General features: G+C 33.9%; 3 protein-coding genes across 3 annotated transcripts; 1 reads left to right on the forward strand and 2 right to left on the reverse strand.

Moving 5' to 3' along the window:
* The first annotated feature begins 2208 nt into the window (after positions 1–2208).
* On the forward strand, positions 2209–9924 carry LOC124539858 (cilia- and flagella-associated protein 206-like). The gene is made up of 11 exons (XM_047117216.1): positions 2209–2422; positions 2868–3109; positions 3439–3616; positions 3914–4088; positions 4506–4698; positions 5519–5800; positions 6507–6649; positions 6911–7035; positions 7485–7594; positions 8949–9180; positions 9868–9924. Exons 1-11 carry the CDS (start codon positions 2215–2217, stop codon positions 9915–9917), a joined length of 1938 nt encoding a protein of 645 aa, XP_046973172.1. The 5' UTR covers positions 2209–2214; the 3' UTR covers positions 9918–9924.
* A 394-nt stretch (positions 9925–10318) lies between these two features.
* LOC124539843 lies at positions 10319–14582 on the reverse strand. The gene is made up of 3 exons (XM_047117200.1): positions 14470–14582; positions 11279–11670; positions 10319–10545 (listed from the first exon to the last, which is right to left on the reverse strand). Exons 1-3 carry the CDS (start codon positions 14555–14557, stop codon positions 10375–10377), a joined length of 651 nt encoding a protein of 216 aa, XP_046973156.1. The 5' UTR covers positions 14558–14582; the 3' UTR covers positions 10319–10374.
* On the reverse strand, positions 12743–14403 carry LOC124539842 (glutamyl-tRNA(Gln) amidotransferase subunit A, mitochondrial). Its single transcript, XM_047117199.1, has one exon. It carries the CDS (start codon positions 14288–14290, stop codon positions 12812–12814), a length of 1479 nt encoding a protein of 492 aa, XP_046973155.1. The 5' UTR covers positions 14291–14403; the 3' UTR covers positions 12743–12811.
* Positions 14583–14836: the final 254 nt, after the last annotated feature.

Here is a 14836-nt window from a genome sequence, read left to right on the forward strand (position 1 = left end):
GTTATAAGCAAGTTTTGCCTCCTCTTGCCTAGCTATTACTATTGCTGATTCGAGTGTAAGAGGCTGCGCTATTCTTACACCTATCGAAACTTGAAATTCCAACTGGTTGGTGTATTGTTCTATTACCATATTTTCGTAATATGATTTATTTGAATGTGTGCCTACCGAAAAAAGTGTATCTAATATGTCTCTTAAACGTCTGCCAAAACTCTCCGCATCTTCGCTTTTATTACGTCGCATTCTACTTAATTCCTGCATAACCTGTATTTCGTTTCTTGGTTCTCGTAGTCTCTGAACAAGAGCCGCTTTTATAGCTTCCCATGAAGTAAGGGAATCTTCATATGCTATGGCATCGATAGCGACGCCGCTTAATCTACTTTTAATTAAACATAAAATAGCGGGATGGTTTCTGGCTGTGGCTTCTAGTAAATTTAAGATATTTTCTACTTCTCTAATATAATAGTTTAATAATTTTGGATTGCCATCATATTTTGGCATAAATTCAGAAATTAGCTTAAAACTAGAGGAATCGCAATTTTCAAAAGACATTTTCTTTTTTAAATTTATATACTTTTTTCAATTTATATTTTACCTATTTATAATTTATTTGAATTTCAAAGTATATAGCGAATATAATAATATTCTATATTTTATGTATTATTTCAATTGAAATAGATTATGTATTTTGTTTTATACATAGATTTCTCTTTTTTCGAAGTGAAAGCCTATAGCGATTTTAGCTTCTAGACAAAACACCTCTAAAACACTAATTCTATACGGAAGGAAATAGAGCACAGGAACATGGAATAGCGAGAGTACTCACCAAAATATCCTCTGCATCTCCTTTCCGGGTCTTCCGGTTTCCAGTAGACTCCTCCGATGCCGCCGTTGTAGACTCGTTGAGAAGGAAGTTGCGGTTAAACGATCAAAATCGTTCAACTGATCAAAGATTCTATTTTCTCAATTGCCGCAACTACTACCGACTGCGCCAGTTATGATATGACGACCAGAGAAAGTCTTTTTAAAAAGATTTATTTATTTATTTATTTATTATACAAACATAACTTTAATTATTGGAAACTGGATTAAGACTGAATTAATTATAATATTGTGTTATTAAGTAAATTTCTAAAATATGTAACCCATTGTCTTCTTAACTGCGGTGTCAGCGGAATGTGTGGGAGTCGGCGCTGGAATGCGTGTATTACGCCGTGGTAACTCGGGGACCGTTTATTTCAGTTTATTTTTACTATTCGTTAGAAGTAAAAAGGATAGCTTGATAAAAACAATAAGTAAAAGGGATAACTAGATGTTTTAATTACGCAAAACGTTTTCCTACATAATTATGATGTATTATAACTTATTACTACGTAAAACGACTAAAGGCAAACGTCCCAATTAGGACGTTTTCTAGTCTTCACTTTTTGCGCGTTAATAACATATCTGTTTACTAAAACATCATTGCGTTTATCCTTAACATAATAAGAACTATTGTAGTCTGTCATATATTTGGTGAGAATTGAGTTTCTTTTTACATAATAGCCTAAAAGTTGTATCATGTTAAATATTCTTGTTTAGTATAGCCTAAGAGATTTAAGGACGAAACTGTGATTGATCGTGATTCTCATTCATTTAAAGTTAAGGAACCCTAATTTATCTACGTACCAATACGACACAAATTAGATATAGCATCCGCAATTTCAATAAAACCGATTCCTGCTGATTGACACAACCAATAGAAATAGCTCCCTATCGCGCCATTCGACGCTATTCATCGCTATAGATTCTCGCGTAAGTTCAAACCTAGAAAGCAAGTGCACGTAAATCAACGTGTCAAATTGACGAACATATTAGGTCATATGATATTACAAGTTATTACGATTTGTAAAGATCATATTCACATGAAAATTAAATATTGATAATTTGGGATAGCGTACTCAATTCCGATATGATCGGTTTTACGAATTTTGCCGATACTACATCTAGGTTGTGTCGTACTATAGTAACATATGAGTTTTGACTAATATCTGAGAGATCGACTTAGAAAGCATGTATCATACCTTTGCTTTTTACGGTACGAAACATTTAAAAAAAGTTACAGACGTATCTTATCAATCGTTACCATAACAACATTGATAAATCTAATTTTATTTTTCTGACTATAGTTCCTGCATCATTTTATAATATAATTTTTTTTTCATTAAATTTAATAAAATGGCGTGCGATGAAAATGTTATAAAAAACATGGCAAACGAAATAACACGAAACTGCCAATCACAAAACGTCGTAGTTGATACGGACTTCGTGATATACTTAATAGATTTACTTTTGCTCAATCCAAAGTACGGACGCATGTTTTCCAAAACAATCAGCAGAAATAATTTAGAACTTTTCGTGAATGACTGTGTTCATATGCTTACAAGTAAGATTTTTTTTTAAATTTCATATAGTTGAGCAGACCCAAGTGTGATTTTTATTTACACCATTTATGCTTGGTATTAAAACTCAAATAATACTGAATGTATACCAGCTATTAATAAGAATACAGACAGACGCTACTATATAATGTAAGACATAAACAATACCCAAATTATTTTTTTAGTTTAATAATGTGATGGCCGATTAGCTCGATATTTACTCGTATTTTAAATTGAGTAGTTGTCTCTGGCGAGATAGCTGGCGTTTTACGAATTGATCGTCAGGTGTTAGACAAAGAAAAAGCCTATATGCTTTCTAGTTTAATATTAAAATTTCATCACATTGAATTCTGTGGTTTGGTAGTGAAACAGACAAAAAGAGTTACTTTCGCATTTATAATATTAATGTAGACTAACTCAATAACATTTATTTTGTACATCTATTAACAGGCAGCGCAACCTCAATAAACACATTAAAAATGCAATTCATAATGCAAATGAATTACGACAAATTACAAAATCTCATCGATAAACATTTAGACTCTATAGACCAATGTCTTCGACCACTAACTAATGAAATACTCGAGGAAGATCCTGTTACTGAAGATGATGCGGCTTTAAAGAAATTGTTTAGAAAAATTTCAATATACATAATTCTGTCTAGTGGACTTGGTAATCCGGGATCTATTATTGTATGTATATTTCATTATATTATTGTTTAATATGTGTACCAGCTAATCTATGTAGTTTATAAAGAATTAGCTGAGTGCCATTTTAATAAAAAAGTAATTTTTATAACCTAAGTTACTCCTTATTAAGTTAGCTTTCTGTCAGTAAAAGTCCCGTCAAAATCGGTCCAGCCTTTTCAGAGATTAGCCGAAACAAACAGACAAAAATTTAAATAAATGTTATTGAAATGTATAGATTTTTATATACATACATATGCATTTAGTAGGAAGAGGTTTTTTGATATTACTAGATTTATCATTACCAGAAAAAGTCTCGTTCTCTCTTCCCTCAGACCCTGAAAGAAGGCGTGGCAGCTCTAGAAAGCGTTTTTTCACTAGAGGATCTCAAAATATTCATAGCTTTACCGAGATCAGAGAAAATGGCTCAGTTGACAGATTTGGTGCAAATTGCATCTGGTGTCAGGCTGTTTAATAGAGACTGTAAGAAAGGGGGCGAAGGAATACCCGATTGTAAGTATAATTTAAACAATTGAACTTATTTAAAACTACTGCGTTAAGATTTTAAATGAACATGGTTATTTTTCGGGATATTTACCATATTTTTTGTTTTTTTGTGGAGCTCGATATTTCGACATTATCTACGAATGTCTTGTTCAAGAGACAAGACATTCGTAACAAAAATAAAAAAACATGGTAAATATCCAGAAATTAATAACATTAATAATAACTATTGCGTTGTTTGTAATTTTCATAAAGCTGCTTTTTTGGCCTAGTGCTCACTTTGTTGGGAGTAATCTTTTTCCTCAGTACCATTCAACCTGGTGGACGCAGGAAAAGCGTGTTTGGCTTCATTATCAAATTCCCTGATAACGGTAATGCAAAGAGTCAATTCCTTGACAACAGCAATAGCAGACACGATAACCATTCAAGACGAAACTGGAAATGTTATGATTGATATACCGACAAACTCGGAGCTGACTGAGTTAGTATGATTTTCCAGTTTTATTGAGCTGTAAAAAGTATTTTATGTTTCGCATCGAATAGTTAATATTTCTTACAGCTTCATTGTCTATGGGCGATGGTGACCACTTACCATTAGGTGGCCCATATGTTCGTCCGCCAACCTATACCATAAAAAAATCACCTATTTAATACCATAATAATACTTTTTATTAATGGGATGATCATGATCACCCTCTTCTTTATTAGATGATAAGAAACCTTTTTTTAACTTGCACTAAATTAATACTGAGGAGAGTGTATAAATTCATGTCTTTCAAGTCAAGTCAGAGCAAGGCGGTAGTTTTAGTCTATCTTGAGAATAAAATTTCACAAGAATTCAAAAGAATATTTTGTTTTTGTCTTTGATAAATCTAAGCTTATTTGAAAATATTTACAGAAATGACTACAAACAGATATTCGAATTACTCGCCTTCAATCGCCAATACGAGTTGTATATACGGAAATTGTTATCTGATGTCGAAACGATGGTACAAAATGGCACCCATTATGTAGAAAAAGTAAAACTTGTTCTGGAAGAGCTACATGCTACTGTGAAATATAAGGCTGCTGTGCCGGTTGTGACAGTATTCGTAAGTTATCGTGAATATCTTATAGTTTAAGTTATTGGGATCTGAGTTACGAGTATAGTAATAGAGCGAGGCTTAAAATATATGTTCGAAATTAATCAGTGATTTGTAAATAATCAACCATTGTGCAAAAAGTGAGATTTCAACTGATGATTTAAAAGTGCTGACGACATAATATATTCTGATCATGTGAATCATTTTAAAAAAATGTTAATTTACCTGATACATAGTGGAAACTACTGCGTACAGAGAGAAAGATAGACAGATATGATCAATATAAAAAAGTAATACCCTAACATTTTCAAAGCGCTCTAGATAGACAGATGTCAATATAAAAAAATAATACCTGTACATTGTCAATACATTCTCAATGCGCTGTTTTCCAAACTACCAATGTCTTTGAGAACTAATATGTCACACTGGCTGCATATCCTTGAAACCAGAGCACAGCTAGCAGAATACATGATAAGTCTATTGCTGGTCACTTATACAAACCGCCAATTAAAAAGCATGCAATAACATACCACATTACCATTACACGCTCTTGGCGAGTTACTTTATTCCAAGTATCACTAGCGCGCTATCCCGATGTCGCATATTTACAAAAATCGTACTCAATATATTACAGAATTTATTTAATTACTATTACATTAGAAACTTCTAAAATTATCAGTGTTTCTTTACTATGTTCTCTATCTATTAAAAGAAACCGCATCAAAATCCGTTGCGTAATTTTAAAGATCTAAGCATACATAAGGACAGACTGCAAAAGCAACTTTGATTTACTATGTAATGATTTCAACTTAATATTATATGTTTGTAGCCGCTATTCACGAGACTCTGGAGAGTATGGCGTTCAATGCAAAATATAATGTATTTAATGTCAACTGTGAACCGGCTCATGTCGATTCTCGGTAACATCTCAGAACAAACGAAAATACCCTACCATCTTATAGACAAAATGCTGGAAGGTAAGAACGTGGTGACTGATCAGGATCGAATGAGTGACCGAGTCAGCATAACTGACAGGATAACTCTGGGCTCGCTGAAGAACTATGTAGCTTACAGCGGCAGTTTTACTATCGTCAATGACAGAAACATACAGGTTAGTATTCACAGGATTCGTAACTAAATTTTCATCTTTTAAAGCAACAACGAATCAAACGTAACTGCTGGATAAATATCTCTCGTAATGCGGGATTGCATTAGAAATTTGCATCCCGAATTTAAGGTTGGAGATGGGGTGGGGTGTTAGGGGGGTGGATGTAGTACCTACACCACCACTCCCCCCCCGCGGAAATCATTAGTTTTTCGAGAGAGGGAAGCAACCCCTTTAAGAAACAACCCATACTATCATCAAATTCGAGATGCGAATTTCTAATGGCGAACCCGTAATGCTTTTAGCTTTTTCCACAACGATGATGTACTGATGGTTACATGACACAAGTTTATACCAGAGAGGTTTCCTCACGAGAGAGAACATGTTAAACACAGTTTACCTGTTTCAATCAGTAGCCTGTCACGGATCTTTGTCTATTTTACTCGACATATTATTCACAAGTCATGCCCACTAACTGCACAGGAAATTATAGCTGGTGCACAGAGATACGAGCTCTAATCCAACATCACAATACGGTGGACCCACTCTTTACGTACTTTCTGGGAATTATGCCAACTTCTTAAGATGGGAATGCTAATGAATTACTTCATATTAGTCCGAACGGGGTCAGAACCCAAGACCTATGTAATGTAACTCAGAAATATAGACCAAAAAGTTCGATTCAAAATACAAAACTAATTTGATATTTCAGTTTCTAGGCTTTTGTGCCTTATGTCTCAGTGTGGGAGCCCTTATACCTTGTAATATGAAGGTTGGATTGATCCAGTCTAAGGGGTACCGCTATGGATTCTGCAGCGTGAAGATGGCAACTCGTTTCAGTAAAGATTCTGAAAGGTACTGTTCATTTAATTTTAGAATGGGAAGTTAATCCAAGGGTAAATATGATAAATATAATATATAATAAAGCTTATTATCAAAATCATCATCATCAGACTAACTTATCATTGTTCTGATTACAATGCCGATGAGTGCGATTGTAGATTGCTCATATTGATTGATAAACAGATAAAAACAAATCTTTTTAAAGCATAAGAACTTACAGCTGAAGACTCACGGTCCAATATCAAATAATTTCATCTTACTGCTTTATTTCAGGTACGTCAACGAGGTTTTAGAGTTCGCCCGAAACAATCCTCATGTTATCAATTTATTGTATATACTGGAAGAAGTCAAGAGTGTGAGGACTATAGACAATCTCGTCACTCGCGTCTTTCCAAAAAGTATGTATATACAGTTTTAAAAAGTATTACGATCAATTATTCTAGCTGAACAACTTTGCCTAAGTCTAGTAAAAATAGACAATTTTTAATTATAATATTATATAATTTCAAAAACTATCTAGATGCGGAAATGTAATCGCGTTATGTTGGGCAATATTTTGTCTTACTCTTATAATCCGATGGAAAATATACGAAGAAATGGCCCTTTACCAAAAGTTTTACGAGCCCAAGACACACGAGACGACATGATATGACACTGATTATTTATTAATGACATAATAACAACATTTTCTTTGAATTGAAACCCAGGTTACCCAACTTACGAGCAGAAATTACATTATAAGACCGCAATGGTAATGAAAGCAATCGAAACTAAAAATCTATTATTTATTTATGTACTTACGTTATATTTTTCATGTTACTATAATAGTTATATTTTTCGTTAACAGCTAAGATATCAGATAAGGTTGTACAGACAGACATTCATCCGATTGACGGGCACATAGAGAAGAACTATTCGTGGGACATGTGGGATTGGAAACGACGTGCCTGCCAATGGGTTTGTATTCAAAGATAATATGCATTGTGACATTTAAAGCTAGCGTTAAGAAACCCAAATATCCGGGCTATATTTTAGTCAATGTCGTATCGAACTAGTATAGCTCCGCACGGTATAAAAAAGGACCTTAACCTGATAATAACTTAAATTCAATTTTAAATATTAAACTGATAGTCACATCGATTTGCCCTTAACCCAATTTTATTTGGGATCGGCGCAGCATGTCTTCTCCTTCCATACTTCTCTGTCTGACGTCATCTCACAAGTGAGATTCTTTCTAACGATATCTTCTTTCACACAATCCACCCATTGTTTCTTTGGTCGTCCTCTACCTCTATTTCCATCCACATCCATGGGTAAGACCTTTCTTACAACAGGGTCCTCATTCCTCCTCATAACATGTCCATACCATGACAGCCGGTTTCCACATAGCTTCTCGGTTTACCGGCACCGCTTTTAAACTTCCTATGCTAGTGTAATCTGGAATTAAAAGGTTAGCGCTCTCAAACAAACACAGATCTCTGATGTCCTGGCCGATTTTACCACAAAGGCTAATAATAAAAGACAGATTGACAGATCATAAGAATCACAGGTCCTTCACGGGTGATTACACTTCAATCATGACATGACATGACAAATGTCCATTACTTTTAATTAGCCTAATATTACATACGTCAAAATTATTAAAATCTACAGGCAATAAGTGTATAAGAAGCTGTTAAACTAATATTACTAATACTATACGATAACAACCTGTACATTTCCCACGACTGGGCCAAGGCCTCCTCTACCTTTGAGGAGAAGGTTTGGAACATATTCCACCACGCTGTTCCAATGTGGGGTGGAATACACATGTGGCAGAATTCATATGAAATTAGATACATGCTGATTTTCTCAGGATGTTTTCCTTCACCTCCAAGCACGAGATGAATTATAAATACATGAATATTCAGTGGTGCTTGCCTGGGTTTGAACCTGCGACCATCGGTTAAAATGTATGCTGAAAGAAAACTAGTTATAACGGATTTGAATCGCGTATATTATCTACCCGTGACCACGAACGCCGTAAAGTGCTCGAAACGTCGGGATGTTAAAAATAATTAATATACGCGATTCAAATCCGTTATAACTAGTTTTATTTCAATGTGTAATCGCGAAAATTTAAGACAACATTAAAATGTATGCTTCTAACCACTGGGCCATCTCTAGCTAGGTCGCTCACCTCGTTACTAATACTATATCATCATCATCATTTAAAAAAAATAGAGAAGTTACTAATACTAAGTATATATTTTTTAAATGATTTAGAAATGTTTTAATCTAATATTTGTTTTTTAACAATTTCCAATTTTAGGCCACAATAGTGAACTGTCGAACTCATTCAACCCAAACGGACTACAGCCATCTCAGATCAGAAATACACTGCCAGACGGTTGAACCGCGAGATAAATGTCTGCAGACTAAGAAAGATTCCGGCATTAATACGAATCCGCGTGACGTGTTCATATGGGGTCTTAGAGGACAAATTGGCTATGGGCACCACCCTATGATGTTAAATCAAACTACGAAGTCGGAAAAGGAAAAAGGTTTTATAAATTATTAATTAAAAAACTAGTTTCCGTAAAAGAAATGTAAGAATACGCTTAGATTTATTTTCTTAGGCAGGCGTGCAAATGGTTAGCTATAATTAAAAGAAATTGTAAAAAAATAACAGCCTGTACATTTCCCACTGCTGAGATAAGACCTCCACTTCCATTAAGGAGAGGGTTTCGAACGTATTCCACTACGCTGTTCCAATGCGGTTTGGTGGAATGCACTTGTGGCAGAATTTCGATTAAATTAGACACATGCAGGTTTCCTCACGATGTTTTCCTTCACCGCCGAGCACGAGATAAATTATAAACACAAATTAAGCACATATATATAGTGGTGCTTGCCTGGGTTTGAACCCGCAATCATCGGTTAAGATGCACGCTTTCTAACCACTGGGCCATCACAGCTCAAAGAAATTGGCGCAGTTAGAAACATTCCATCACCAATGCGCCAACAACCTTGGTAACTAACATGTTTAGTCCTTGGGCCTTTAGTTACACTGGCTCACTTAACTTCCTAACCGAAAATCAACAATACTAAGTATTTATTTTTAGCGGTAAAATATCTGATAAGAGCATACCATGCCCAAACAAGCATATAGACTTCTCTACCACCAAGAGGTATATAAATTTTTAAAGCTTATAATATATATTTTTAAAACATAATGCGTTATTTAACAGCTCGAGTTGTAGAAATATGCAGTTGGCCGTGCATGACTTCAGAAGAATAAAACACCGTTTATACAATGTGAATTTATTTAATTTTAAGATTTATGTACAATATCTTGCTTAAATTATATTTATTTAATACATTGATCGTTTCTTTTCCAAAATAATTTAAAGTAAGTTGACCAAAAAAAGTAATAAAACGATTTTTATGAAGTAATCTCATTCGTATTGTTATTTTTATTAATATTAATTTTATGAAGGCAAATAGGTTACACTTGCTCACTTACTATCAAAGCTAAACATAAATGTGATGATATTTGGCGATACAATAATTAGCTGTAATCAATCCCGGTACTGTATATCGAAGGGGAGAGTCCCGCTCTGGGCGCCAAAATTACAAATTCGAAATTGATGCTCTTTATTAAAAAAAAATTAAGAAATGTTTAACAACTATACGCGTAATTGTATTATCCAGTAAATAGTATTCTCTTATATCTAGTAAGCTGCTTTCTCTTTCTCTCACCGTCTCAATCTGCTGAAAGTTTCTCTTGCTTCTTTCATTAGTAAGAAGTCATCAGCTCTCTGCTTTAAGGCCGAGGCTTCTTCTTGAAGGGCGATTAGTGACGTCACTTGAGACGTAAGAGATTTCGGCAATATTGCTTCTGGTACAGATAGAACCGCGTATTTACTCTGAAATTTAAAATACAATACACTACTTACTATATTATGTTTCTCCATTCAAATATTGTCTAGCTTAGTGAAACGTGCTCCAACACTCCAAAAGAAGAAATAGATTACTATTTTTTATTATGACATGAGTTGCAGAACGAGCCTATGAGCCACCTGATGGTAAGTGATCACCACCGCCCATAGACAATGGCGCTGTAAGAAATAATAGCCATTCCTCATATCGACAATGCGCCACTAACCATGGAAACTAAGATGTTATGTCCCTTGTGCCTGCAGTTACAATGCCTCAATCACTCTTCAAACCGGAACACAACAATACTGAGTACTGTTGTTGGGCGGTAGAATATCTGATGAGTGGTTGGTACCGACCCAATCGAGCCTGCACAAAGCCCTACCACCAAGTAAATTGTAATGTATCAAATTATCGGTGTGTAGATTTAATTCCCTTAAATAAGGTAATTAGAATGTTTTATTTAACTACTTTTCGGCGCACATTCCCTGAGAGATCTCGTAAGTACGAGCGTCACTCAATCCTTATAACGAACATCGAAAATAATTTAACGTGAAGAGGCATGCCTTCGTGAGTGAATAGATCTATAAACAAATACCCAATTACATTAAGCACTACCTACCATACTATACTACTAAACTACTACTACTAGACTAATGTTTTAGATTGTAATAAGTTTTGGATTTTCACAAAGCATTTAACACATATAAACAATTATTTTACCTTTGCCTTTTCATAGTTCTCTTCATATGACACCAACTTTTGTTTCATTTGCTTTATATGATCGTGGATATTCTCAGGATTCGGATTCTGACTGGACAAGGAGATTTTGGAAGACTCCAACTCTTTCCGCAGTTCTTCTATCGAACTGTTGTTACGATTGATTTTCGCTTGGAGTTCAGAATTTTTCTGTTTCAGTTTCAGTATTTCATATTCATCTGCTAGTTTCTCCGATATCTCTCTTGAACGATGCAAAGAAATTGACACCGAATCTAAATTTTCTATTTCCAAGAGCGACTGGCTTTCGGCAACTTGACGAAGTATGGTTTGCGATTTCTGTGGTAATTTTTCGATGGATATGTTAAGATTTTTCAATATATCTGAAGTCAGTGAGGCTAAAAAGTAAATACAATATTACAATTTCAAAATGAAATGTTTATATTCAGGCAAATTCGTATGTGCGCATGTATGTGACAGGGTTAAATGAGATGCTGGAAGAGTAAACTATACCGAGATCAGCGACAACTAATATATCATGAAAATCAATTGAATTTATTGATACTGAGATGTCAAAACAGAGTAAACACATAACAATATAAAATAAAACACATCATCAGATCAGCATCAGATGAATTATAAACACAAACCGAAGTCTTGAGAATGTAGTGGAGATTTTCTGGGTTCAACTTACTACCATTGGTCAGGGTGTACACAATCTATCCACTGGACTATAAATGGACTGGTTAAACTCAAAATAGTAATGAATATAATACATTATGCATATAACAATGATATTCTAATAAAAAGATATGTTATACCCATACTAAACAATAGAAAAAAGTGTGCCGCGCCGGGGACCGTTTATTTTACATTTCGTTACAAGTACAAATGATAGCTTGATAAAAAACAATAAGTAAAAGGGATAACTAGATGTTTTATCACGCAAATGTATTACTACATAACTACGATGTATTATAACGTATTACTGGCATAATTATGATGTATTATAACGTATTACTGGCATAATTATGATGAAAACGACTAAAGGCAAACGTCCCAATTAGGACGTTTTCTAGTCTTCACTTTTCCTCGTTAATGACATATCTGTTTACTAGAACATAATTGGCATATAAAATTAAATATAATAAGTTATGCATTTTATATTGTGTAATGAGTGTGTGATTATATATTACAACTATTTGTGATGTATTTTACATATATTGTATCTGCCTTAAGTGACCAGCAAGCACCTTTATATAGGGTATATTATCTCAAGATACCTCAATGATAAGACCCCTTGTATGTATTTATTTTATAATCATTCATCAAAATTACAGTCCTATTTTCATTTATTTGTGTGTGCAATAAATAAATTTATTTTGTTGTAAATTTAATTGCAATTAAGGAAGTTTAGTATTTCTTTACACACCACATACATTATTTATTGAAATAAAAAGCCAGTTTTTTAACAAAACAATTTACTTATAACATGTAACACAATATATAATAATACTAATACTCATTACAATCAATCAATTACATTTTGAGACTTGGAAAGTCAACTAAACTTTCAATTTTCTTGGCTACATTCAACAAAAGTTCTTCAGACAAAAATGGCCCCATTAGCTGTATAGATAAAGGCATATTATTCTTCGACAATCTGATAGGTATTGAAATGGCTGGTATCCCTGCCATATTAGCAGGCTGTGTGCAATAATCTTGCGATGCACACTGATCTCTATTATGTGTCGAGGTAAAGTCTTTATATAATGGAGCCTCCGATAATGTTGTAGGCGTTAATAGCAAATCAACCGAGTTTTCCCCATTGAAAACTTTATTGAAATCATCTGCTATTAATCTGCGCAACTTTAAAGCTTTAAGAAAGTATTTTTCATAATTTCTAGCCAATAAAAAGTAGTTTCCGGCAAATATCCTAGATCTTACAACATTGTTAAAGCCTTCCGATCGGGTTGAAGCATACAGTTCTTCTGTTGAATAATCTTCTGCTGCCCTTAATCCGTATTCTAATCCATCATACCTTGCCATATTACTCGCTACCTCACACTGATTTAATATTGAATACACAGAGATGGATACAGATGTATGGGGTAATGAAACAGTTCTGACGTGACATTTTTCTTTCTCTAACAAATCTGTAACACTTCTCCATACATCTAGAACATCTTCACTCATACCTTCACAATAATACTCACTCGGTATACCAATTTTAATTTCAGACAAATCAACATTATCATCAATTTTAACAGGTTTAAATTGCTTCTTTAAGGTTGTCGAGTCTAAAATATCAGGTCCAGCTACACAATTGAATATCATGGTTAAATCGTCGATATTCCGAGCTAAAATACCTGGCACATCCATAGAATTGACTAGAGGTATTAATCCATATCTAGAAACTAAGCCATAGGTAGGTTTAAGACCGACAACACCACATAAAGCAGCTGGATTTCTCGTTGATCCACCTGTGTCAGACCCTATGCCAGCTACACAAGCACCAGTAGCCACTGCTACCGCACTACCCCCTGAACTACCTCCTGATATTCTCCAATCTTCACCGCTACACCATGGATTGCGAGTCGGACCGAAAATTGAATCTACAGTGCCCGAACCCATAGCAAATTCATCTAAATTCGATTTTCCAATAAGACAAGCGCCAGAATCTAATAGTCGAGAATAAACAGTTGCATTATATGTAGGAACAAAATTTTTTAACATGTTCGAAGCGCAAGTTGTGTTTATATTTTTAGTGCAAAAGTTATCTTTTATAGCGACTGTAATACCGTCCAACGGTAGGCTTTTCTTCTCGATATATATTCGTTTTTCACTTTCAATTGCATGGTTTTCGGCTATTTCGTCCGTTAAAATAATAAAAGCATTCAATTCTTTCGTTTGCTTCGCACGTTGAATACACAAATCAATAAAACTTGTTGGTGTTAAAAGTTTATCACGAAACGATTTGTGAATTTCTTTAATACTGTAAGATGTTAATTTATTCATTATTTAGCAAAAATAGTTATTACTTAAATTTAATTATTCCTTCAGGTTATGTTTTATTTTTTATTTATGTTGGCTATTGGTTACCCAACTTTATTATGTGCAACAATAACAACACGCAAATGTCAAATTATTGAGACCTTCTAAAATTGTACGGTTTATACGATAAATACGTTACTTACCTAAAGCTTTTTGTTCTAGATTTTCTCTCTTAGTTAATGTCTCATATAATTTATAGTGGCTTTCATTTTCACTACAATTAACTTTCATTATTGCACTTTAATGACAAGACAACAACAACAAGTCAACAACTACAAAAACAATTGTTTTCGTTAACGAAGTTTTAAATTTAAAATGATCTTATGTTGGCAACTGGGATATTATGTCATTCATTGCCATACACAAACTCTGTAAACATTATATTATAACTATGAAATTACACATTAATTTGAATGATACAATACTAATTTATTTTGTTTATACTATGATTAATATGATTCTTTATATCATAACATTCAAAGAAATTTTCGTTATTTAAATTTAAAATGT

This window comes from Vanessa cardui, chromosome 23 (assembly GCF_905220365.1).
Source record: "Vanessa cardui chromosome 23, ilVanCard2.1, whole genome shotgun sequence".
NCBI classification, from domain to species: domain Eukaryota; kingdom Metazoa; phylum Arthropoda; class Insecta; order Lepidoptera; family Nymphalidae; genus Vanessa; species Vanessa cardui.